This window comes from Sceloporus occidentalis, unplaced genomic scaffold, assembly GCF_023333645.1.
Source record: "Sceloporus occidentalis isolate IW3139 unplaced genomic scaffold, rSceOcc1.0.p SCAF_14, whole genome shotgun sequence".
NCBI lineage: Eukaryota > Metazoa > Chordata > Lepidosauria > Squamata > Phrynosomatidae > Sceloporus > Sceloporus occidentalis.
Window position 1 is genome coordinate 8,151,432 of NW_028316994.1, and position 27,479 is coordinate 8,178,910.

The 27,479-nt window shown below is 42.9% G+C and overlaps 2 protein-coding genes across 4 annotated transcripts; one reads left to right on the plus strand and one right to left on the minus strand.

Moving 5' to 3' along the window:
- Nucleotides 1–189: 189 nt before the first annotated feature.
- BOLA2B (bolA family member 2B) lies at nucleotides 190–4,704 on the plus strand. Its single transcript, XM_089480008.1, has 3 exons — nucleotides 190–354; nucleotides 2,206–2,303; nucleotides 4,403–4,704. Exons 1-3 carry the CDS (start codon nucleotides 280–282, stop codon nucleotides 4,503–4,505), a joined length of 276 nt encoding a protein of 91 aa, XP_089336134.1. The 5' UTR covers nucleotides 190–279; the 3' UTR covers nucleotides 4,506–4,704.
- Nucleotides 4,705–4,839: 135 nt separating this feature from the next.
- CORO1A (coronin 1A) lies at nucleotides 4,840–26,726 on the minus strand. 3 transcript variants are annotated; one of them, XM_089480005.1, is made up of 12 exons: nucleotides 26,437–26,726; nucleotides 25,214–25,379; nucleotides 21,124–21,326; nucleotides 15,353–15,475; nucleotides 14,537–14,666; nucleotides 14,217–14,401; nucleotides 11,639–11,758; nucleotides 9,701–9,805; nucleotides 9,265–9,410; nucleotides 8,465–8,522; nucleotides 7,267–7,473; nucleotides 4,840–7,037 (listed from the first exon to the last, which is right to left on the minus strand). In XM_089480005.1, exons 3-12 carry the CDS (start codon nucleotides 21,319–21,321, stop codon nucleotides 6,933–6,935), a joined length of 1,377 nt encoding a protein of 458 aa, XP_089336131.1. In that variant the 5' UTR covers nucleotides 21,322–21,326; nucleotides 25,214–25,379; nucleotides 26,437–26,726; the 3' UTR covers nucleotides 4,840–6,932. The 3 variants fall into 3 exon arrangements, with proteins under 3 accessions (XP_089336131.1, XP_089336130.1, XP_089336132.1); XM_089480004.1 differs by having other exon boundaries at nucleotides 25,214–25,401; XM_089480006.1 differs by lacking the exons at nucleotides 25,214–25,379; nucleotides 26,437–26,726 and adding an exon at nucleotides 22,418–22,500.
- Between the last annotated feature and the right edge of the window lie 753 nt (nucleotides 26,727–27,479).

Below are 27,479 nucleotides of genomic sequence, written 5' to 3' on the forward strand. Positions count from 1 at the left end.
CTCGCGAGGCCGGGCACTGTTGAATTTATTAATACAGTATAAACTAGAGTGACTGGACTCCAATTCCCATCGGCCCCAGACAGCAGACCCAACTTGGGGGTTGACGGGGTTGTAGTCCGTCGCTTGGAAAGCCATACTGACTTCTGTCTGAAGCGGAAGTGACTTGAGATCAAACCTGATTGGTTCGAGGGAGCCGGAGGGGCGGAAGTGACGTCACCGATAGGCGGAAATGGGAGAGTTTGAGCGTTTTCTTTCATTCGGAGAGGGTTAGTGGCTGGGATGGAGCCGGCGGTGGTTCTCCGGGCGGAGGCTTTGCGGGAGCGGCTGCTTCAGGGGCTGGAAGCCGAGCATGTGGTGAGGCCCCTGCTGCTGCCTTCCCTGACTCCCTGGCTTTTAATACTGGGTTCGCCTTTAAAAGCCAGGCTCAGGCTGCATCCACACGGGAGAAATAACCCGGTTTGGCACCGCTTTAACTCTTTCACTGGCTCAAGGCTCTGGAATCCTGGGAGCTGTAGTTTGTTGTGGCACCAGAGCTCTCTGAGAGAAGGATAAATATCTGACAAAACTACGCATCCCAGGATTCCATAGCATCCAGGCGCTGCCAAGCGGCATTGTTTCCGCTGTGCGGATTCAGCCTTCTCTGCGTTTTACGTTCTTCATTGTTAATACTTAAACTGAAATCTTTTACCGTTGAAGGCAAGGCATCGTGGCGCCTTCTTCTCGTCGCTGTTTCTAATTCTGGGCCGCATTGGTTTTGAAAGGAGCTCGGAAATATATATATATATATATATATATATATATATATAAAACGACTTATTTCTTTGCTCCCAAAATAAATATTTCCTTTACCTTCCCTTCTTTTGCGTGGCTTTAGGGTGCTCCTCCAGAAATAATCCAGTTTGAGAGCTCTTTGGCTGCCCTGGCTCAGTGCTAGGGAATTCTGGGAAATGCAGTTTTGTGGGCCATCAGAGAGCTCTGGTGCCACAATAAACTCCAATTCCCAGGGTTCCCTAGCGCTGAGCCAGGGCAGCCAAAGCGGTCTCAAACTGGATTATTTCTGCAGCGGGCTTTGGACCTTTGTATCTTTACTTAAAAGGAAGGGTTCCTGACAAGGAAAGAGTCTGGCAGAGTCTCCTTCTTTGGAGGCTTATATATATACATACATACATACATAAGTTAATAGGGCTTTAACTTCCCCAGTTACTTGCCTTGAAGCAATTATTCCCTTCTTCTTTATCTCATTATCTAAAAGAAGAAAAAAGAGAAAGAAGGGAGGAAAAAAGAAACCTTTTCAACATTACTTTTCATCTTTTTATAGGCTGGTTTTGGAGATACAGATATCTATAGCCATAATTTAATCAAAGTCCATCTCTTTGGAGGTTTGTTAAAGGAAGGCTGGATAGCCATCACTCAGCGGTGCTTTAATGATCTTCCTCCATGGCCCTTGAAGTCTTTTCTATTATTTCCATAGGGCAGCTTTACTTGGGACAGACAATTGTATTTACGCCTTAAATAAACTCAGCCTATTGAATTAATTCCAGGATACCAGTCTGCACTAGCTCCCGTTTTTGTATGGAGGCCCAATCTAATTTGAACTGAGCTTTGGATTTAGGCCGCTGTGCCTAGTGAGATTACTCTTATGAGAGTCTGCATAGAATTGCAACCTCACCCTTGAGCTGCAAATCTTGGCATTCGTCAGGTAATGGGAGTGGAGTACTTTTGGCAGCTTCCCTGCAACAGTGCATTTATAAATACCTTCCTGAGTAAGCTTTAAAGTAAGGGTTAGGAGAGATGTGTAATCAAAGCATTAGGATCCCAGGACATAAACACCACTAAAGAGATGAGAAATGAAACCATTATAAATTGTTTAGTGCCTTATACAGTCAGGTAAAACCAGACAGTTGATTCTCTGTGTGCCAGGATCTTTGGAAGCACCTTCAGCTTTTCTTCAGTTCTTTTATTTAAAGATAAATCTATTTAAAGATAACCATCTTGAATCCCATAAATACATTTTTAAAAATCCCATTGTGTTGCATGGGATTTGCTCCTTACCCCACTGGTCTTCTGTAATGCATCAGGTGCGCATGCATGCAGATTCTCATTTTGCTCATGAAGCTGTTAATTGAATAGTTTCCCAGTATTTTATCTTGAATTTGCTCAGCAATAGATTTTTTCACTGCTTCTCTCTTCCCTCAACCACACAAGGAAGTGGAAGATACAACTCCTGGACGCTGTGCCACAAGTTTCAAAGTCCTGGTAGTGTCCCCACATTTTCGAGGGAAGGCGTTACTCCAGCGACATCGGTAAGTGGGACAAGAAGGAGGTAATTTGTTGTGGGTCGTCTCTGTTTTTTCCTTAATGGTTTGAGCAGTCCTGACAGAATTTGAAAGAGGGCCAAAAGGATGTAAGACTCCAGACCTAGGGCTTCTTTACCTCTCTCCACTGGTGTACCTTCAATTTTTCTTCTTTTGTTCATCTGTTGTTCTTTTTCTATGACTAGCTCATATTTAGCTTCATTTTTATCCTACATTTTCTCCAAGGAGTTCAGGGCAATGGAGATAGTTTTCTACTCTTCCTGTGAGGTCGGTAAAGAGCCTCAGGGGAAAGCAACGGCAAACCCCTTCTGAAAAAATCTTGCCAAGAAAATCCCATTATAGGTTTGCGTTGGGGTCGCCGTAAATTGGAAATGACTTGAAGGCATGCAACAGCAAAAAAGACATCTTTGAGAGTGAGGTTGTCCACAGCTACTAATGATGGTAGTAGTAGATTACTTTTAATATCAAGGGCAGTGGAAATCAGGCTTCTGAATACCAATGGCTGCGGAAGGTTAGCAGAGCATGGAAGTTACTTTGCCCACAACAGGCAGAATTCCATATGTTCCATTAAAAATGTAAACCAATCCACACCACTATTATAACCTCTCTCTCCTTGAACCTATTTATTGAATGTATTTCCTGTTTTTCCACCAAGAGGCCTAGTTCAAAGTTGCATAAGATATTACGCCAAATGAATTTGCAGTTCAGAAATAGACACACAGCAGTTGGGATTTTTGAAAAATATAAGCCTGAATTCTGTATCGGCTACTTAAGTATCCTTAACTAAGTTCCTGTGCAGACAGGCCAAAATAATGCTGCTTTGGGTCACTTTGGAGGTATGCTGCTTAAATGACACATGCATCTTAAGAGGCCAGAAGCTGTGCCAAAGCTGCGCTCCAGTCCTTAGGACTGGACCATGGCTTTGGCATGGCTTCTGGCCTCTTAGGACACATGCATCTCTTAAACAGCATACCTGCAAAGTGACCTGAAGCAGCTTTATTTTGGCCTGTCTGTACGGGCTCTAAGTAACCTCGCCTGGCCCAACTCCCCCTCCCTCCCCACACACAAAGCTGGACAGAAAAGCCATTCACCTTTTCTCCAGGTAGCTGATTCCCAATAAAAGATTTGGGAGGGGGAGTTATGATTGTGGCAATAATGTCAAAATCATAAGTAGTGATTATGACTACAAAACAGTTTTTACTCATCATAACTGTTTCATATTCATGATCGTTAAGTGTGCTTAACCAAGTAGCTGATACAGGATTCTGGCCAGTGATCATATTAATCTTGACTGGTGCCATTGGGTTTTGGAAAACATTGATTCAAAAAACTTCCAAATGCCTTAAATACATTGGAGAATCATGTATCATACAGCACTAGAACCATGGCAGGTTAATTTTACATGATATTTCAGAAGTTTTTACCAAAAGGCAGGTACTTCAAATTAAATACTTGGATAGAGGGGAACCAACAATGCATATACGATGTGTATTAATTCTGACGTTCAAACAAATTCAGAACCTTACTTGGAAATTATTTTTATTGATATACTTGCAAATATTTTAACATGTGACAGGTCAATAGCACAGACTTCCCTTACATTGTGTAAATTTTATGAAAAGAAGAAGGCACTGAAAACTTAACATATTAAGAGCTCAGATAACTGTATTTTATATATATTTTACAGTATGTTCCAATGAAAGACAGTCAACTACAACTTCTCTCCATTGATGGAGCAGTACTTCCATCCCACTGTTTTTCTAACGTCTGTTAGATAACCCTCAGCAGAAGTTGGGATTGCTTCTAAATGGATGAAGCAATTTATTCTTAGGAATTGATTCACTCACCCCAACCTGAACTACAGAATGGCAATGCATTTCCACTCCATGTGATTGTTAACAGACATAGCCCCTTTAACATCTATTTATTTCATGACGTTTGTCAAATATTGTTGCTGATAGTTAAAAATGATGAGGTAGGGACTTGAGAAACTGACTTAAAGAGTCTGGCAATAGTAAAAGTACCAGAAAATGAATTTTTCCTTTTTTTTCTCTCTTTTCATTTTCTCTTCACTTCACCTTCACTAGCCTGGTCAATGAACTCTTATCTGAGGAGCTGAAGCATATCCATGCCTTTGAACAGAGAACACTGACACCAGAACAGTGGGCGAAGGAACAAGAAGCTAAGTGATAGATGTAGCTCTGTCCCTTCCCTCTGGACTAAAAGCAGCAGGCCAGAGATTGGACCAAAACATCTACTGCAAGAGGAGAGGAGAGGAGAGATGGAAATGGAATGAATGTAATGCTGTGGAGGTGGGACCCATCTATGCTCTCCAGTGAGAGTCCTAAGTAGACTTGAAAGAGCGTGAGGCAGAAAATTAAAAAAAAAAATGAAACATTTCTGTGTGTATATTTGTCAATCCAACTTGTATCCCTTCTGCTCTAAATCTTGATTCTCTTAACTTATCAGTGGGTAAAGGCCCACCTTCCCCATGTTTGTGAACTGCTCACGCAGCCTTCCATATCACTGGCTAGGGATATTAGGAGTTACTTTTGGAAGACCACTTGCTCACCTCTGTTCTATTTTAAGCCTTCACCAGCCAGTATAGCCATTGGCACTGCAGCCCAAGCCATGTGGATGGAACCAGGTTTTGAAAGGCTGACCTTTCCCACTGTGATTGAATTCTGGCTTTTTTTGTTCAGCATGGTAGGTTCACTGTAAGAGTGCCACAAGTCCGAAATGACTTGAAGGCACACAGCAACAACAAATACTTAAAGATGTGGGATCCCTGAGAGTTGCAGCCAAACAGCATCCTGAGTGTAATGTAAGGGTAGAAAATGTGTGACTCATGGGCTGCACGCAGCCTCTAAAGTCCACAACACTCATTCTATCCTCTGAACACCCTTAATTTTTCTTTTTTCTTTTTTTTTTTGGGGGGGGGGGCTGAACTGGTCACAAATACAGAGGTTTGCCTTTTTTTCTATCCTCCCCCACCTGCCACCAAGAAACCTCAAATTTCAGCTCCAGACTGAGATGGGAACCAGAACTGATGTCACATTATTTCTATTGTGCCACACACAGAGGGGACAAAAATAGCCCCAAGAATTTACCCACCCATGCTCTAATATAGAAAGAAGGCTGAAGCTGACAATGGAACAGCTCATGGTTATGTGATTTGCTGCTACTTGATCATGTACTAGCCATGAATTTTAATGGGAACCAGGCAAATTTGTGGAAAGGAAGGCTACCCATAGCTAATACTCATGTTGCCTCCAGTATAAGAGATGGTCTTCCTCTAAATACAAGTTGCTAGGATACCTGAGAACAGCTTGGCTGAGGAGTCTGGGAGCTGGTGTCCAGAAAAGTAGCTTTTCCAGGTTTTGCTACCTGAGCAGAAGGATGCTATTGCACTCATGTCTTGCTTGTGGATACAGATACTGTCCTAAACCTCTGGGCTAATCATTGCCCTTGCATCCTTACTGAAAAATAATGCAAGTAGGCAGCTTAATGAAAAAGAAGAGTGCTGCCCTCCAGTGGCTGAAGGTTGGCAGAGATAAGATCATTTCATGTTGGAATAGCATGGTAATAGATTTGTCTTTTTCGCTTTCATTTGGTATCAAATGTGCTTGCATCATTTTAATGCATTAAAGATGGGAGGGCGAGAATTGTTTAATACTGTATATGGTTAATTCTACTGCCCACCCTTCCCAGAATTAATATGTGAGTTAATAACGAAGTTAACAAGTATCAAAAACCTATCAGACAAACATGAGCATTAATTACACAATTTAAGAAATCTTGATTGACTGTTTGGATTTGATTTATATTTTCACAAAATTGAATATTTGCATAAAACTATTGCACATGACAATAGTTCTAAAGAAACAAGTAAACTTTATTAGGCTATGCAGACAGATTGCAGCACATGTCTTAAGAAATAGCCCCCATTTCTCACACAAGAGTAGATGCCTCTTTAAGACGATTCTTGCCATCTGCAGCTTTTAGAAATACTTGCAGGTTTTTTAAAAAATGTTACTAAAACTAAAATGTACCGTGGATCAATAAAACATGAAAATTCCATGAAAAGTTAAGATGCAACCTATGCCAGAGGTTGGAAAGGTTCCTTTTTTGGATTACAGCTCCAAGAATCTGCAATGGTGGCCATGCTGGCTGGGAGATTCTAGGAAGTATACTCCTATACACCCCCAAGCTCTGCACCTGACCTCAAATGAAGGCCCTTTGCAGCACTTCCAAAAGAAATGGGGAAGGAGAGAAGCAAATAATGTAGAAAAGTACATGCATACAATCAGGCCTCTAGGAGATGGCTGCCTGCCTCTCCCTGACTCCCTGGGGCTTTAGAATGAGGGAGATGTGTATTTAATGTTGCCCAAGCAGAACCAAGACACCAGTGAACCTGGCTAACCAAAAAGGAGGGCCTCTCTGGAACTGGCAAGCTTAGTTTCTGACCTGAGTTTGGGGTAGGTGGAACTTAATAATGCCCTGAGGATCCACCCACAGTACAACAAAAGGTTTTTAAAAATTAAAAAAAAAAAGACCAGTGAACAAAGTCCAATGTAACTGATGGCAAACAGGATTGGTTGGATGGAAGACATTAAGTTATTTCTTCACAATCTTCTCTAGCTCTGAGATGCGCTGCTCCTGTTGTGAGACTGTGGCCTGCAGTCGCTTCAGGTCCTCAGAGAGCTGGTCTAAAGCTGGACTCTATAGGAGATCATAAAACCACCTTCAGTCTTGATACACAACATCTGCTTCCCACTTAAATGAGATCTGAGCACTTTTTGTTTTGTCTAGTGTTCCACAGGCTAGATCAGTGGTTCCCTCCTACCCTGCCTCCCCCAATAGCCTATAATCTTGAACAGCCTTCCCTAAGCATGTTTCCCCAATACCCATCATCCCCAGCCTGGGTGGCCCAAGGGAGTCCACTTCTTACCCCATGTGGTGTCCCTTCATGACTTCTTTTGGGTCCTTGAAGGAGAGTCTGATTAACCTTGAACTCTCGGGTCTTCTGAGGAGTGTAGCCTTCCTTGAGGGAGATGAGGATGGGAGCGGCGTTCTTCCCTGACAGCCACTCCTCAGATGTCAGTGCAGGATCAGGGCCAACTGTGTCTGGATACAAGTCTTCCTGGAACAGGTCTGACTGCAGAAAGCATGTAAAAAGAGAGGTCGATCTGATGAACAAGGAGGAAGAACTCTCTTTCAGATGTTCAAAGGAGAGAGAAATAAATTATTCACCTTTCAAGACTGAAGCTAAGGGCTCTGAAGTTAAGAAAACTCCAGGGACAACTCTATATAGAGTCAATCCAAGATTGGAGCTGAAGGGCAAGTGGATGTTGATGCCTTAGGCACACAGATGATGATGTAGAAGCAGGGATGAGAAAGTCTCCGTATGAGAAATCCCTTCTTATACCTTTGCAGTAGCTGATTTTATGGGCTCAGTTGTTGCATCCATTCACTCTCTATGGCCTCCAAATCTTTCAAAGCACATTTTTATGGACATGAAAACAGAAGCTTTTATGACTGGTTTCTTTAACACAAAATTGGCATGCATATGGCTCCAGTGCTGTTGGAGTACAGTTCCTATTAACCTAAGCCAGTGATAAGAGATGCTAGGAGTTGCAGTCATCAGGGGTGGGGGGGCACACATTCCACAGGCTTGTCATACTCTAACCTAGACCGTTGGATTCAGAGCATAACACAGAGGACAACTTGGACCCTTCAGATGCTGTTGAAGTATAATTCCCACATCCCTGACCAGGCTTGCTAGAACTGATAGGAGTTGCAGTCCATCTGGGGAAAGAGGGGTCACAAACAGCACTCTGATATACAAAGAACTTTGGTTAGTTAGAAGGAAAGGTTCGTACAGGCCAACTTTCTGATCCATGCATCCAAGATATCCAAAGTGGTCATGCTAGCTGGAGAATTTAAAGTTGTAGTCTAGAAAAAGTAACTTTCCTCACAGATGCCCTCCAGCAACTGATATTCAGTAGCAAATACAGTACCATCTCTGAAGAAGGAGCTCTACCAGTCTTGGCCAATAACTAGTGCTTATTCTTCCTAGACTTGGTCCTTTTTTAAAATTATCTAGACCAGATACTTGACCTAGGCTACAAAATACATGAATCTTTTACCTTTCGAGGTACAGTCATTGCAATGGGTTCACATTTCCTCTCATGGAGTTTGTAAAACCTGCAAAAGACACAAAACAGTTTGAACAAGGACATGTCTTTGAAAGCAAAAGAACTTGGCCCTTTTGTGGACCAAAAGATTAGCGCAGCCTCTCCCAACCTGGTGCCCACCAGATGTGCTAGACTACAACCCCCATCACAACCAGCACAGTGTAATTTGTAGTCTAAAATATCTGCTAGGCACAAGATTGGGAAAAGCTGGCAAAACAGGAATCAAGTTACCATCCAGTCAAAACATCATGCTCAATATCCAACATCAAACACTCCAACCATATATGGGGCAAGAAATTCTAGAATGCAAGCTGCATTCAGGAAAAGAAGAAGCACTAGGGGCCACATTGCAAACATACATTGGATAACTGAGTGCACCCAGAAAATTCCAGCATATGCTTTATGGACTATAGCAAAGTCTTTGACTGCATAGATCACAAAAAGCTGTGGATTGCTCTTAAAGAATTGAGTGTGCCTCTAACATTTGATTGCCCTTATGTGCAATCTGTGTGCAATCAGAGGACATGGTCCTGAATCTTCAGCAACTGAGCAGAGCAGTTGAGGATAGTGTGTCTCAGCAATGCCTCATTCATAGGGTTGCCATAAGTTGAGGTTGACTTCAGGGCAGCTAACAGCAATTTCACTTACAATGCTAGTTGGAAAGATAAAATTGTTGAACGTATGGGAATGAAGTACATAACTTAGCTCCATGGAGGAAGAACGAGAGAAAACCATATAAAGGCATAACATACCTGGCAATTTCGCATTTGCTGACATCCAAGCCTCGCTTAGGCATCCAGCCCCCTCCTCGCTGAGATTCTTTGGAGCTGAACATAGACAGGTAGTGCACAAAGGGAGCTTCTCCTGTGAGCTCAAAATAGCGGATGCTGCTGTCACCCTGTAGTTGAGGAGTTACATATGAGGGCTCAGTCCCTTTTTGCCCCAAACTTCCTTCCAAAGTATGGGCTGAGATGCCCTTAAAACAATTTCAGTGAAGGATGTGAGTGGTCTCCTAAGTCAGCTTCAGTTCCTCCTAACCTTTCCCTGAAATGTCAGTTTGTACACTTCACAGCCTCCCCAGTAAACTGCTGTTCCTGGTACACATTGCTTATAAGAACTTTTACCAGCAATTTTCAAGTTCTATTTTCTAGGCTGAACAACACCATTCTTGCCTATCTCAGATCTCACCTTGCCAGTCAGATAAACTACATTGGTATCTGGATCATAGTAAGGAAGGAGGACTCCGCTGCTTGTGTCTAGTTCTTGGAGAGTCAGTGGCTCCTCAGGATTCCTCTAGGACAAGAAGAGAAAGTGAGTTAAATTCAACTGCGTGAAACAAGGGTTTAAGGAAAAGGAGCATGAGAACCAGAAAGCTAAATTTAGGTCATTTGTTTTTTGCAGGAAATGCAAGCTGAGATACAACATCATGCAGATGGACAGTAGCCCATGCAGTTCCACTGGGCTACTGCTTCCCAGCACTGGATCATCCCCTTATGACCACTTAATAGCAGGGTGTGGCATATTTGGCCAGCATCCAGCTGCACTTCTACGGCATGGAGAAAAGAGTAGCTGTCATCCTCCTGGGTCTCCATCGCATACTTTGAAAATCCAGGAAGTCAATAGCTGTTCTTTTCTTTTGGTTGAAGCTGGGTGCTGTTCAAGCACTCTATGCCTCCCCCAGAGTGATGCCACTCTGCAGAATTAATACAGTTTGGCACCATTTTAACTGCCATGGCTCCATCCTATGAAATCCTGAGATTTGTAGTTTTTTGTTACACCAGAGCCCTCACAAAACTACAAATCCCTTAATTTAATGGCATTGCAGTTAAAGCATTAATTACAGTGTAGTTGCAGTCCCAGCCACTAAATGCCTAAAGGAATACCAATGTCTGATTATAAATAAATATAAAATACCTGCCTAATATTGGGAAATGCCTTGTATGGGAGTGAGGAGGCATTATGCAAAGAGGTACTGGATACCTCCTTGCACAACAGATGTAAAAGGACATGCACATGTAAGCCCAAGTTATTTGCACCTAAGATTCCAGCCATAGTGTCTCCATGGTTGGATGAAGGCCCAGACTACACATCACTGCTGCAGGCTCTAGCAGAATATGTCAGCTTTCTCAACATGGTACCCTCCATATCATGGATTTCAGCATCTATCAACCCTAGCCAGCTTAGCTATATGGTCACACCATCATGGGCCATGGGAAATGTAGGCTAGCATATCTGAAGAAGAGGCACCAGTTTGGGGAAGGCTGGTGTAGGCAGAAGCCAAGAGGCTTTGAATGAGGGAATGTATTCTTCAGCTTTTATCCAATGAAACTAGGTGGCTCTAGATAAGCCATATTTCAGCCTAGGGCCCCAGCTTCCCCTGCCAGGCTTTCCCAGAAGGGAGTGTATGGTTCTCTTCTCCAAGACTGTCAATGGAGTGACTTTAATAATGTCAACAAATGGCCGTCAGGCTTTGTGGCAAAGAGCAGAGCCTTTCCACAAAGAGTGTGTTCAAGAAGGAAGAACACACAAGCTACAAGAAGCTGCAGTAATTTCCTTCCGCCTGAACATACTGGAAAGGGCAAGATCCCACCTTTTTCTCTCCCTCCTGCTGAGTTAATTTTGCACTTTGAACTCAGTTTTCAGCAACCTAAGTAAGCTGAGGAAAAAGTGAGAAAGTAAGAGAAGGAGAGAAAAGGTGGGACTTAACTACTGTAAAGATCTGAGTCACCTTAGACAGCCCTTTGAACATTTAGGACAAGGAACAAAATTTGCATCAGTTCCTATTACATTCTATCCCACTCCCACAACAGTGTAAATATGCTTTATGCCTGAGGCCTTAATACCACTTAGTGCTGTATCTGAAGAAATGGGTTTATATGCACAAATGCTTGTGCAAAAATAAAAGTAAGTTCGCCTTAAAGGTGCTGCTGCATTTCTTTTCTTTTCTCCCCCTTCCTTCCTCCTTTTTAAACTGGCACATTTTAAAAGCAGCTGAAAAGTGGTACAGCAGAAGATTAATTGGGGCTGTTCCTGGCAAGTTGGCACAGCTGGAGGAGGATATGGAAATGACCTCTTTTGAACTGCAACTCCCAGACCCCCAGGCAGCATAGCCGCTGCTCTTCTCACCGGATCCCACAGTGCCACCTGACGCTCACTCATGCGGCTGAAGCCTGTCGTGAACAACTTGCCATCATTGACTGTAACAACCCGGACCGGGCGTGACCCCTCATGTGGGCGCGGGAGTTCCTGTTGGCAGGATAGAGGGAGACAAGAGGGCATCAGAAGAGACCTTAATCAGAAGAAACATAGGGTGCATCTGCACTGTAGTAATAATGGGGTTTGACACCACTTTAACTGCCATGGCTCCATTCTGTATAATCCTGAGATTTGTAGTTTTGTGTGGCACCAGCACTCTATGTCAGAGAAAGCTAAAGAATGTGTAGAACTACAGATCCCAGGATTTCATAGGATGGAGCTACAGCACTTAAAGTGGTGTCAAACTGCAGTATTTCTACAATGTAGATGCACCTTGTAACACATGAAATCCAGCCAGGCTCCTGGTACTGCTCTAAAGTCCTGCTCTTTTAGAGGCAGACAAAATCCAGTTCTCCCCATGCTCGGGCCCAGTTGTCACCTACCCACAACATATCTTTTATCTCGATTGTTCTCTTCCTCAAAGGACAATTAAGTTGTTTGGCAATAGGGGCAAGATGAACAAGAAGGAAATAACTTTTCTGTGCCACTTGCAGAAGTGTTTTTTTTTAACAACATGAAACAATATAGTGGATAGATGTAGTCTGTCGTTAGCTGTTAATTACAACAAATGGGACCTGCAATAAAATGTTGCCGCACAATGTGTTGCTGTGCGCAGGATTCCAGACAATTCATTTCATTCTTCCTCCTCTGAACATTCATTCTCCACCACCATCACTCAAACGTTAGTTTCAGACTATGGTAGCCTATGGGGGAGGAAAATCCACCACCACTGAGGGTTTTCCCCCTAAAGATATTTCTACTTCTGCAAACCTTAGGTCAAGCCTACAAACCTGTTGATATTTGTCATCTGAGCATTATGAAGACTAGCACTCTTGAGAACTGAGACCAGTATTCAAATATATTTGGGAATAGCAACCTGGATGTCTGCAAATGTCTGTGTGATCTTGGGGCCCTGTAAAAGCACCTCATTACTCCCAACTGGTTTTAACACCACACCAAAGAATCCAGTAGCGCCTTGAAAAACTAGCAAGTTTCTTTAGCATAAATTTTCATATGCCCAATAAAACTTTTACATTTTTAGGGTCTCACTAGATTTCTTGATGATTGTTTTTGCTGTGACAAACCCATACCCTTCCCCCATTAAAAAAAAGTATTTATTTATTTTGGTGGGAACTGGGATTGCATCAAAGCAACATGATGGTCTCTAGCTGCCAGAGCATTCATTTCCTGAGAATGCCTCATACACCCAGTGGGATTCTTAAGAAGTAAGATGGCAAATGGCTGGAAGCCAGGGCTTCACTTTGAAATGCACAAGGATGCTCACAAAAGGGGGAAAGAAGGAAAACCTGGAAAAGGAAGACTTATTGCCACTGCTGGTGACCAAGGTAGAGGGCTAGGAAAAGGGGCTGGGAAAAAGTGTGAGGACTGGCAGACAAGTAGAGAGAAAGAGTGTGTGTGTGTGTGTGTGTGTGTGTGTTTCTATGTCTGAGTGTTTCTGCATGGGACAAGTAGATAGGTAGGTCCCTTATGAGCAGGCATGTCCCCTCAAGACAGTCATTTGTAATGATGCTCATAACATTCATGGTTTGGCTGTAATTCATAATGTAGCATAGCATTATGCAGGCAGAACTACATTATGGCTCTCTTCTATCTCTCAGTCTCAATGTCTATCACTCTTTCTCACACACACATTCCAGCCATTCACTAGCTGCTGGAGCACAGATAGGATAGGAGGGGCATCTGGCTATGTCCCTATAGCCAGATGCAGACCAATGACATCATACACTGAGATCTGCTGGGGTCTTCTAGATGTCACAGTAAATAATGTCACCATTCTCTTCCTGACTATGACGACTGGGGTTCAATTTCCTGCTTGGCCATGAAGACCCACTGGGTGACCTTGGGCAAGTCACACACCATCATCCCATAAACCCCTTGATAGGGTCACCCTAAGTTGGAAACAACTTGAAGGCATATAACATGGTAAACAGCATTCTGTGCAATCATGTTGGCCACATGATCACAGAGTAGTCTTCGGCTTAGTAACGGAGATAAGCACCACCCCTTATGTTCGGACACAACTTGACAACCTTGTCAATGGGGAATACCTTTATTATTTATCATTACACACACACACACACACACACACACACACGGCTCTTAGTATCCACTGGGGGTTGGTTCCAAGTCCCCCCATGGATACCAAAATTTGTGAAAGTTCAAGTCCCATTAAATTACAATGGATAGTAAAATGGTGACCCTTATATAACATGGTGAAATCAAGGTTTGCATTTTGGAATATATATATATATATATATATATATATATATATATATTTTCCAGCTGTGGATGCTTGAACCTGTGGATAAAAAATCCGTGGATACAAAAGGCCAACTGTGTGTGCACATGTGTGCATATGTTTATGTTTATATTTGAATGTTGGTCATATTCTGTCTCTTCTAGGACTGGTTACCCTGATTTCACTTACATTGGCAATGGTGCCTCCTGCCCGTGGGTCAAAAATTCGGACGCGCTTATCACGGCAGGCCGTGCATAGCAGAGACCCATCCTGGTTCCAAGATGCACTGTAAATGGCGTCTGGATGTAGCTCGTCCAATGAGAGAGGTGCCTGCCCCACACCCACATCCCAGACTTTCACCACATTGTCACAGCCTGCAAAGGAAGGGCAGAAAAGCAAAGCCATAAGTCCAAAGGCAGGACAACCTGTAAGTCTAAAAAGACCAGGGAAGACAAGTTGGCCAGACTCTCTGTCACCATCTACCTATGCCCACATCCACCACTTGTTACCTGCACTCAGCAAGAGATTCTGTGCTGTCGGGTGCCATGTGACAATCCCCACCCGCTTGGAGTGGCCTTCAAGGGTCACCAGGGGTTCATTCAAGGACCGTATGAGACCAACTTCAGGCACTGCCCAGACCTAAAAGCAAAACGCAAGAAATAATGGACAGAGGATGGAAGACGTGGGTGAATAAAATACCCTGTCTCAGCAATATCAAGCTTACCAAAGCCTCTAAATCTACCTTCTCTACCCCTTCTTCCTATAGGGACAACTCAACTCCACATGCAACTAGGACAAATCATTGGAACAATGATGAGATCTGAGACAACTGCTTGGGATGTTGCCAAGGACTACAGGGAGTAAGGCTTCAAGTATTGCATCCCCTCTTTCTCTGCAAAGTCACTTGTAAGAGATTCTGGAGAGCACCGCTCCCACTCTTGTGTGGCCTAGCAAAATGTTTAAGGCAGTCCAGTGATATGTGGTGTCTACAAAGCACAAGTGATCACAGTATGGGGATGCAGTTTGTACTAACTGTAGTCTTCTGAACACTTTTCAATGGTAGTCCCATGTATAGAGCATTATAATTAAATAAGCTCAGAGTTTGGGGCACTACAACTGTTCCCCCATAAACACCGATGCTTGTGATGATCAAAGTGGCAATGCCAAGACAGTTGACAATGATGCACACAGGACCTGTGACAAGGAAGAAGGACTAGCTACGTCGATAGCCAGGGCAATTTGCCACAGTTCCCTTTCTGGGGAAAGGTCCCAAGCCCAGTTCCTGCTTTCCTTTTTGATTCCCCTTGATCCATCCAGCCTCTCACCATAACAGTACAGTCCTCAGATCCACTCGCAATAACATGGTCATTGTGAGGACACCATTCCACATCCAAGACAGGAGCTGTGTGCCCTGAGACCACTGGGTAGGCTTTATCCAGGCGACCAGTCTGCAAATGTAAGGATAAAAAGTGAATGAATGAGACAGTCTATCCTTCACTGCACCAAAGATAAAATACAGTGGTTCCTTGGTATCTGCTGGCGTTTGGTTCCAGGGCCCCCCGTGGATACCAAAATCCATGGATGCTGAAGTCTCATTAAATACCATGGCATAATAAAATGGTATCCCTTATATAAAATGGTAAAGTTTGCTAATTGGAATGTATACTTTTAAAAAATATTTTCAAGCTGTTGATGCTTGAATCCGTGGACAAAGAATCTGTGGATATGGAGGGATGACTCAGTGAAGGCTTTTCTGTTACACAGAACTCTCCACTCATCCAAAAAGCAAAGGGAAGTATTTATTGATTTCCACCATTGATATCCCCCAACTCTCTGTAAAATCTCTTTCCTGAAATTAAACCATTTGCTTCCATTAATGGAGTTGTGGGAAGCGGCACTATGCCACCTAGCTGTGACAACTCCTCTCCTGGAACTATGGTAAAAGTGTGAGAGGTTTCAGAAAGCACATGCAAAAGGCTGCCCTTGATTTGGGGTATATCAACACTGTAGACACCACTTTAACTGCCATGACACCATCCTACAGAATCCTGGGATTTGTAGTTTTGTGTGGCAACAGCACTCTTTGGCAGAAACAACTAAAGAACTTGTAAAATTACAAATCCCAGGGTTCCATAGGATGAAGCTACAGCAATTAAAAATGTTGTCAAACTGCATTACATCTACACTGTAGATACACTCTCAGAGGGCCATAAATATCTAATTCCCTTCCGCACCACACTTCAAAGCATCTGTTACTATGAAAAAGAATTTGGGCTGCTACTAGCTCTCAAGCCTCTCTCAATTATGACTTGTCACCACTTCCTCCCTTGGCTCTACCATCTTCACTCTTGACATAATGTGCAGGAAGTGGTTTCCAGGATCAGTGGATAGACAGCACCAACCCACCTTTAAAGCATAAGATAACCTGGGCGAGGCAACAAGCTCCACTGCAACCCATCCTGGCTGTGCCTTCCATGCTTGTTTTAATTTGGTCAGGTGCTTCTCAACATTTATAAAGAATACACCAGAGCTTTGAAATGTTAATGGTTTAGACTATAACTCCTAGAATCCCTCAGCCACCATGGCCAGTTGTAAACCAAGGAAAGTAACTTTTCCAAGCTCTATTAAAGATAGTAAAGACCCTTTACAATTGGCCCTCCACATTTGCGGCTTTAATTTTTGTGGATTTGATTATTTGCAGTTTTGATAACTATGTTCTCTCTGGGAATCTGCCAGAAGTTGGTCATAGAGTTGTGCTGGAGAATCTACAAGTTCCTACAGAAAACACTTCTCTAGGCATTTGTAGGTCCCCTGGCATGATCCTATGATCTACATCTGGCAGATGTTGACCATAGAGTTGCACTGGAGAAGCTGGAGATTCCTAGAGAGGTGTTCTCAGGTAAAAAGTGTAGTGTTTTTTAATCTGCGGTTTTTCCACATTCATGGGGATCCTTCACCTGTAACCCCATCAAATGTGGAGGGACCACTGTACACAATTATAACACTATGATTTTGATCTAATTGCCAGCAAATCTTGAGATCTGCAGTTTATGCAGGGATATTTAGAATTCTCAGTCAGAGTTCTAATGTCTCACTAAACTACAAATCCCAGGATTCCATAGATTGTAGCCATGGTTGTTAAAATGGAATCACAGTCCTGTAACTGTGACGTGTCAAAGGATCCTAGCTCTGCACACAAGCACAACTTTGAGGTAAGGTTGGCCAAGATATCCTCATGTCCATCCTCTCGTCACTCCTGTCTCCACTGACTAGTCACTTGCCTCCTCCCTGTAGATCATGGGCCCTTTCACACTACACATTTACAGCCCTGTGGCTCCATATTAACTGCCATGGTTGCTTCCTATGGAATCTTAGTAAACTACTAGAGCTCTCTGGTTGAGAATTTTAAATGTACTTGAATATACTGCAGAGTCTTCTGTTGAAAATGTCACTTTTGTGTGTGGACTTTGCTACAAGAGCAACAGCCCTCATGACGTGACCATTAGAAATAAAAACAAGAAGGAAGTATTTATTCAGGAGCCATTGCACATCCCCGTGTTTCATTCACCCACGACAGTTTGTACAGAGCAATCCTGTGCACATTTGATCAGAAATAAACCTTAACCATTGAGCTCAGGATGACTTACACTATAAGTAGAAGAACCAAGGACATTTGAGCCAGCATGGCATAGTGGTTTGAGTCTTCGACTGCAACTCTGCAAACCAGGATTCGATTCCCACCTTGGCCATGAAACCCACTGTGTGACTTTGGGCACGTCACACTCTCTCAGCCTCAGGGAAAGGCAATGGCAAATCCCCCTCTGAACAAATATTGCTAAGAAAACACCATTTCTTAGGGTCACCGTAAGTCAGAAACGACTTAAAGCCACACATCACTCACACACACACTAAACTGCAGATCATATGATTCTATAGGATGTTACCATGGCAGTTATAGTGGAATCAGCAGTAATATCCACACACACACACTATCAATACTGTGAGTCTTTGCAGGTTCCTGGCCATTCTCTGATGCTAGCCTTCCCCTAAAACCTCCTTGTCCTTTTTGTAACCTGGAGTATCCAAAAGCCTCACTTAGGTCCAAAAGACACCGCAGAAATAATCCAGTATTAATTGTCTTGGCTCAGTGCTAGGGAATCCTGGGAATTGTAGTTAATTGTGGCACCAGTGCTCTCTCTGACAGAGAAGGCTAACTGTCTCACAAAACTACAGTCCCCAGAAATCCCCCCAGAAACAGCATTCAGCCAGGGCTATTAAACTGGATTATTTTTACAGTGTGTTTGGGATTTAAGACACCAGTTGGGAGGAGAAACCAGTCCAGCCTATTGCCAGACTCATTTTAAGTGCCAATGGTTACTGGGCTTCTGGATTTTTGCATCTCACCTCCTCCTCAAGTTATTTCTGCAAAGTTCCTTCTATCCCTTTTCTATTTCTTTCCCGCCCCCCCCCCCCCCCCCCCATTATCAACACTCTCTTTCCCCAATTAGTTCCTTTGCAGACACAGGCTGACACCCACCACTTTTTTCTCCAGCTCCTACACAACCTTTTCCTAACAACTCACATCGCTTTAATCCCAGCCTGAAATGCAGGGTTGCCAGCTTTTCGTCCAATATCTGCTCTTGAGCCTTTAACAAGCAGGTTCATCTGCAGACATGGTTACAACCAGATGCTATTTTTATCATTTCACTTTTCCCATCACTTCTTTGCGAGCTGAATCACACATTCACAGCAGATCACGTGTATATCTCCGTGCTGCAAAAACCTTCAGTGGCTGACATCAAACGGTTGTTAAGGAACAAGAGCAGGCTGGGATGGCTTACAGAGGGGGTGTTTTTTCTGATACTTGTTAAAATTATTGCGGAGTGAGACAGTTACCATAATATTGCAAATGCATGCTACCCTTTCAGCAATCCCAGTGACACAGTGACCCACCATTTGGGCCACACTAACATGTGACCATTTACATACCCTCCAACATTTCAGGAAGAAAGCCAGGACATGTGTGACCAGGCAATATCAGAATGTGTTCATGAGGACAATTGTTACTAATGAAGAAGAACAGAAAAACTAGGAGAGGATGCAGCAGTTTGTTTTTGCCTGAGCTGACAAGGAAGGGCTAGATTCCATCTCCTCTTCTCCTGTCCTCCCTGTTAATGGAGTGCCAACTGCTTTTGCTCTCTGAACTCAGCGTGCAGCAGCTGAAGCGAGGATGAAGAAGAGAGAAGGAGAGAGAAACCAGACATTTTAAAAGCAGCTGAAAAACTGGGATGACAGAAGACTAATTGGGACTGCCCCTGCCAAACTGAGGCAGATGGAAGGGATGCATTTATACAAACACATTCACAGCCTCAGGGGGGAGGCAATGGCAAACCTCCTCTGAACAAATCTTGCCAAGAAAACCCCATGATAGGTTCGCCTTGGGGTTGCCATAAGACAGAAGTGGCTTGAAGGCGCACAACAAACAAATAAAAAAAGATGTCTAGATGTGTTTCGCCATTACTACTGGATTGGTGTCACAGGCCTCAGTCACCACTCCAAATCTCTTCTGCCAACTTGCCCAATATAGTTTGTGCCAGTACTGAACATCAACTCCCCCACTTCCTGCTTTTCCTGTGATCAAGAACATCCACCTCATCTCCAAGTAGGTCATTTGTATCCTGCATCCAATGAAGAAGTAGCTAGAAGCACAACTTGGGCAAATGACTAGTAAGGAAATAAGGACAAAATGTCAAAACCAAGGGCTACTTGCCCAGCTGAGAAGAGGATTTGGGACTTCATTCCCAAAACAGTTGTAGAGACCAGATTTATGTGGTATCTCTTTCTTATTCCCAGCCCCCACCTCCCATGTTGTGTTTGCTCCTTAAGAGCATGAATCTGTTCCTAGTTCCCATATCACGCTGCAATCATGAGACATATCCTAGGGGCAAGCACAAGATCTTCATGGAGGAAATTGGGGGAACAGGCCCAGCCTTAATTCAAACCTCTACATTTAGTCGCCAAAGAAAGAAATACAGTTTTACTCCACGTCATAACCTACATAACCCAAATATTTTTCAAATCCTTGGGAACTGTTCTGTGGATCGAAGTGTAGACCTGTCAAGGTCTCAAACAGACAAAAGAACTTAAAACAACTCAGCCCAAGTGGGTGAAAAACTGAGTCTATGGATGAATCACAAAAAGCAGGGGAAGCAAGGCCAGGCATCTATGATGGGAACAGAGCTCAGAACATTCAATGAAAGAACTGTATAAGAACTGAGATCTTGGGGATGTTACCTTCAGGGCTGCAATACCCAGAATCCCCCAGTCCTGACTAGGAGATTCAGAGCTCTGCAGTCCAACAAGTTATTTCCTCAAGTTCTGGAAAGGATATGAAACCTGGAGAAATATGGAATTCACAGATTAACTGTTTCTGGTTTTGTTCAAGGATATAGCTGTGTTAGAATTAGTAAATAGAGAGATCTTGTAGCACCTTGTAGCACTTAAGTCTATGAAAGCTCATGCTGCCAACTTTTTTCTTCAGTTAGTCTCAAAGGTGCTACAAGATCTCTCTACATACTGTTTCTGGATTGGTGAGAGCACAGATGAGGAGGTTGAAAACCAAGACTCATGGATCCATTGTAATCTCAATTGTGGGATCAAATAAGTTAAGATGATCATGGAACTGGAACTGAAGCACAAAGCAAGGGAAGAACTTCAATGATTACCAACCACTCTTCTCATTTCCTTCCCTCTCTCCTTGCACCAAACTCACTAACCCACTTCCTCTTTCTCAAGGCCCCATTTCCGCAGCAGGTTCAAACTTCAAGCCATTTAAGGCAAAAAGAACCTGCCAAAAAAGATCTGTTGTTTCGGCAGTTTCACAAGTGTTTGGTCCCTCCTTCCTATCATCATCCTTCCTTCCTCATAAACAAATGGTATTGGGGGGAGGACTAGGGGTTAGATTTATACATGTGAGTATAATTTGGAGATGGATAGGCAAACAGGCATTGAATTGTTCCAAGAAATGATGGCTGAGGTAAACAGGGGGTGGTTGAGGAAGCCTTAGGGGTCATTTTTAAAAGGGATCATCAAGTACCTTCGTCAATGGCAAGACCAAGAAGGCTCCCCCACCACTGGCTTCCACGACTATGGCCAGGAATTTGGGGTTGACCGAGCAGAAATTCCCGTCCCAGGTCATCTGAGAAACACGGATGTCGTCATAACACTGGTCAGCTTTGACTGGCTGTCCGTAGACATGGCGGAACTTGCTGGACCTCACGACTTTACGGCTCATGGTTCCTGCAAAATAATTCACACAGAGGGGTTCACACGGTTGCTTTAGTCCCAGTTCACCACCTCAACCACAGTCCTATTTCTGCACCTCAACAGAACATGGGAGCCCAGTTGAGAACTCTGGCTTTAGTTTTTGCTGGTTACAGTCATGCCACCATCTTTGTTTGACATAGCCTTAGTAACATGCAGCCTGAGCTCTTGTCCTGCTAGATATTCTCATGAGCTATACCACATTCATAGCTCCATAGCCATCCAAGCCAAGAAATTATCCCACCACCACTGGAGGAGAAGAATTAGGGGTAGTGGATAGTTTCATAAGAGCTTAGCAGGCAACCCATCCCAAAGATGCCTGCAAGTCTGTAATGGACTGCATGTTGCCCACTCCTGTGTTGGCTGACTCTGATGCAGGTTCCATTAGGTTCAAATAGGATTTTCATCCTTGCAAGTATGCTTCAACCTACAGGCTGTCAAAACAGTTAAGACGGCTCAAGCAAGAGAGTCAAGCTGCACATCATAGTGGGAGAGCAAAATGTAGCTACTAAACCCTCATGCCCTGTTTCCTCCCAGCAGCTTTGGGTGGTGCAGATGGAGTTCTCTTTCATCCTTGTAAATCATGTGGGGTAAATAAAGCTCGAAGTAAGTTACCCAAAGCCACCCTGTTCACTTCATAGTTTGGGAACTAGTTCTATCACTCCCAGATCAAACACTCCTCCATATACTGTTCTATATTGGAAAGAAAATTAAAAGACACACATTATAAGAGCTGAACACTTGCACCTGGGAAGAAATGCACCCTTAATTCTCATTTCAGCAGAATCACAAAACCTCCAAAAATGGAATGAACTGGGGTGGAGGACTTTAGTTTCCCAGGCTTTAAAATGGGTATAATAACTTGCATGATCCACAAGCTGCTGTGGATTCTGCAGAACATGAGCATGCAAAGCTTTGCACATCAAAAGGTACCCAAGGGATGACAAAATTACCAACATAAGAGAGCCTATCACCACCCTCACTGCCTTGCCAGCAAGATGCACTGGCACTGCCATCCCTTCAGCCCAAAGCCCCTTTCCATTTAGTCCCCAACCCTGAACTCTCACCTGCAGCCTCTGTAGCGGATGTATGCACACAATGAATTGGAGATGCAGCAGCAGCTCAGAGCTTTTTAACAGAGCCATCGCCCTGGCACTGTCAGAGCTGGGAGGGTTGGTCTCTTAAAGGGCCAGTATGCAGGGAGCTCATAGTAGCCCCTATTTGCCATCTCTCTCTCTCCCTCTCTCTTTCTTTCTGTCTCACTCTCTGCATCCATCTTCAGGTCTTTCCCTCCATCCCTTCTCTCCTTTCTTCATCATATACATTTCCTACCCTTACCATTATGGAGACCTGCTGTCCCATATGTTCCCCCCCAAAAAGGGCACACAAGACCTCTCAAGATTTTGAGAGTAAAAGGAACCATGTTTTCCAAGATGGCAAGCTTCTGACCATCCCAAATCTCTTCATTTCTGCCTGAAGAAGAGACTCAGCAACTCAGGTGCTTTCTTCTCCAACCAGCAAGCATGGGTAAGATAAGAGCCTAAAAAGATTTTGGGTAAACCCTACTTTATTTTTCTATTAATCTAACTGCAGGCATTGCTTCATATGGTTTCTTTTTCTTCCCATATCCATCCTATCCCAAGGTTGTTGTTTGTTGTTGTAGTGTACCTTCAAGTTGTTTCCATCTTATGGCAACCCTAAGGTGAACCTGTCACAGGGTTTTCTTGTTTGATTTCTTCAGAGAGCATTTGCCATTGCCATCCTCTGAGGCTGAGAGAGTGTGGCTTGCCAAAAGTCATTCAGTGGGTTTACATGGCCAAGCCAGAATTTGAACCTTAGTCTCCTGTGTCACAGCCCAACTCAAACAGGAGTCCATTAAAAGTGTAAAAAGGGCTACTGGGTACAGAACTGAACTCCCAAAGCAACATTGATAGGGTGAGGTGGGGAACCAACATCCAACCACCCAAATTTCTAATCCTTGTAGATGTGTGAAGATATTGTGAGTTTGTTTTCCGACTCCAGTGAATGGATTTATCACAATGACTTTGCCTCCAAAGTGTTACCTGTGACCCGGCCACACAACACAATTATAGTACTGTATTACAACTTTGACTGCCATAGCTGCATCCTATGGAATCCTGGGTTTTGTAGTCTGGGGAGACACTATAGCTCTCTGGCTGAGAATTCTAAATAGTCCTCCCTAAACTACAGATCCCAAGATTTCATAGGATGAAGCCATGGCAGTTAAAGTGGAATCACTACCCACATAATTGTGTAATGTGAAAGGGCTGCTGCTATTATTTTCACTAAAGAATACATGTGTCCCTTTGAAGGATATAGTTGCTGAGAAGCACTTTGAAGACTGATGCACTCCAGTCCACTACACTTGCTTTTGCTTTTGTGTGTGTGTGTCTTCAAGCTGCTCATCAATTTATGGCTTTTGGTTATTGTTCATTTCTCACTCATGGTGCCCCTAAAGGCAAACCTATCATGGAATTTCCTTGGAAAGGTGCTTCAGAGGGGATTTGCCATTGCTATCCTGAGGCTGAGAGAGTGTGACTTACCCAATTTCACCCAGTGGGTTTACATGGCCCAGCCAGGATTCAAACTCTGCTCTCCAGTCCTAATCCACCACTCAAATCACTACATCACGATGACTGCCTTCAAGTTGCCTGTCAACTTATGGTAACTGCATGAAATTCATAGGGTTTTCTTAGGCAAGGCATGCTCAGAGATAGTTTTGCCAGTCCCTTCCTCTGAAATATAGCCTGCTTACATGGAAGTAAACTCTAATGAACACAGCTGGATTTGATTTCACATAAACAGTCATAGGTTGGTGATGAGCTGCCAGCTGGAGTTAGCTAGAATTAGGGATGCAGCTTTTGGGAATAGGCAATTTTACTTTCTGCCCTATAGAAATGTCTGAATCATGCCCTTCCCAGTAGGTTTAGGCAAAAGCAAGCTTCTGCAATCTCTCATAGCTTGTGTCTTTCATTAATAATATTTGCTGTCTTGACTACACTCTGGTATTGCTTGACCATATATATCCTAGTTTTAATTTGTAAAATGTTTGAAGGTATGCTACTGTCATGGCAGTTAAAGTGGGATCATAGTGCTATAATTGTGTAGTGTGAAGGATGTGGGAGGTCACCTCCCTGCCTAAGTTCAACTACAGAACAGGTGAGGCATGTACCAGCCTGTCACCCCTTTGCAAATGCAATTGTAGTTCCCATGGTAACTTGGCATGGCTTCATCTGTGCAATGTTGGAGGGCTGAATATGCTCTGAACTGGAAATTTTATTTATTAGCCTAATAAAGTAACATTGTTCCTACTCATTTTATTTACTTTTGAAATATAATTTTGTTGTGGTCTAATTCCAACTCTCCATAACTATTATTTCCATGCTCTGGCTAATATTTATCTTTTAAGTCCTGTAATAGTGAGGGATCCGAATACCTGGAGCATCCCCTTCATATTAACCTTCCCAAGCATTAAAGTCTTCCATACCCTTAAACTGTCTCAGTTTGACACGGATAGGGCCAAAACACACTGCAGAAATTATCCAGTTTGAGACCGCTTTAAATAACCTGGCTCAGTGCTTGAAAATCCTGGCAATTGTAGTTTATTGTGGCAAAAGAGCCCTCTGACAGAGAAGGCTAAATGTCTCACAAAACTACAGTTCCCAGAATTCCCTAGTGTTGAGCCAGGGCAGTTAAAGCAGTCTCAAACAGGATTATTACCACAGCGTGTTGTGGCCCATGGTCTAACCCTCTTGTCATCCCAATTTCTCTCTCCTTAGCTTACTTCAGTTGCTGCACACTAAATCCAAGGTACAAAAGCAATTTGCACTCAATTAACTCACCAGAGGAGAGAAGACAGGAGGAGGCAGACTCTTTCTCTTCCCAGTAGGCTCAGGCAAAAACAAACTGCTGCAGCCTCTCCTGGCTTGCATCTTCTTCCTCATTAATAATTTTTGCCATCTTGACCACACACTGATGTTCCTTGGCCACATGTGTCCTAGTTTTCATCTGTGAAATGTTGGAGGCACACCTCAAAATAGAAAAATAAAGAAACCCCAACATACATATGTTTACATTAGCAGATATGATGCAAATGGACATTATGACCCATTACTTGAAAAATAAATCAGTAAAAAAAGGTGAGGAAGAATGGGCATTAGTAAGAAATTATTGGAAATGTGTATGGCTGGACATCCAGTCAATTAATTAATATGATATAGTTTTTTGCGGGTTTTTCAGGCTATGTGGCCATGTCCTGGAAGAGCTTACGCCTGACATTCACCAGCATCTGTGGCTGGCATCTTCAGAGAACTGTAGAAACAGAGCAACGAACAAAGAGCAGATAATAACTATAAAAAACTACAACTTATATTATGGGATTCCAAATTAATAAATAAGAACTAAATTCAACAAGGCTAGATGAGAATCATAGAATCATAGAATCATAGAATCGTAGAGTTGGAAGAGACCACTAGGGCCATCCAGTCCAACCCCCTGCCAGAAGTACAAAGATATGTCATTAATGCATTTTGATGCGTTAAATTGTGTTTTTTGTGATATTTTGTGTATATATGCAGGTGTTTTTGTGCATATATGTAGATGTTTTTTATGTTTTGTATGATAGAGTGGTGTAGGGAATGGATGTGAAAATACATGTTATTTTAAGCAAATATATATATATATATATATATATATATATATATATATGACAATGAATTGAGGAATAAAGTGCTTCAGAGCATACATTCAGCATACATTCAGCAACCCAATGGTTGTCAGTACTAGATCTGAACATGCTACTTTTTTGTAACGAGGTCATCATGAAGGTACATTTATAAAGTAACAATGCATACAGTGTTACCGTGCACTTGTGTAATTAATACTGTTACTTTAGAAATTTGTAGAAGCGTTTCAAATAGAATTTGTTAAGTTCTGTTCCATTCTTTTATGAATCCTGAGAGGTTCCTTCCATAAAAAGTAAAAAGTAATGTAACCAGTAACTAAATAAAGTTAATAATGAAGAAGACTGCAAAAGCTCAGAGTCTGTGCAGCAGTTTGCTTTTACCTGAGCTTCCAGGGAATGGCTGCCTCCTCCTTGCCTTTCCCCTTAGATGAATTAAGTGTGAACTGTTTTTCCACTTTGAACTCAGTTTAACTGAAGTAAGTGGAGAACAAGGGGAGAAGTGGTAGGTGAAGAGAGAAACTTTCACATTGCAATAGCATCTGAAAAAAAGAAACAACAGAGGATTAATTAGGACTAATTCCTGTCAAATGGAGGGTATACCTTCATAGGCCACAGTATTTTGCACCTGGATTGTGCCTGCACTGAACAATTCTAGCAATCTGATGCCATTTTAACTGTCTTGACACCATCCAGTGGAAACCTGGGATTTGTAGTCTGGTGGAAGACTTAAAAATTCTCTGTAGAGAGCTCTAGGCCAGTGCTACTCAAAGTAGTGGTCCATGGACCAGTGCTAATCTGCAAATCAACAGCAGCTGGTCCATGATGATTTTCCAAGAAAGAAATTGGACTTCTAGTGACAAAGCTGGATTTGTGAATACTCTTCAGGGGTGAATCTACTATTTCAAGGCGTATAGAACCCCCTCCAGGATAGGTCAGTCTCAGAAATTGAAATGATCCACCCTCCATGCATCTGTTTCATCAGTATTTGGTTTCAGTTTATTGACTTTCATTCAACACATTACTGAGTTCAGACACTGGTTAATCACTTCCACAGACTCAATCTGAACCATATGCAAAGGAAACATGTGGTGGTGGCTGTGTTGGCCATTTAACAAATGCAGACAAAAATCCATCAGTGATACCCTTACTGGACAAGCAAAATGCACACTATATCCTCTCCACTATGCCATCTTTACTAAGGACTGAAACAATATGCAGGCATCTGACTAACATCTCCAATTGTTTTTTTCCTCCTGTTTGCTTTGTAACATTTTGCCTGATGAAGAAGCCCATTGAACTTTGAAAGCTTGCAACAAATATATTGTGTGTTTCTGTTGGTCAATAAAGGTATAACTGATGGATTTTCATATGCAAAGAGATCTTGTAGCACCTTTGCGATTAACTGAATGAAAGAACTTGTGCCA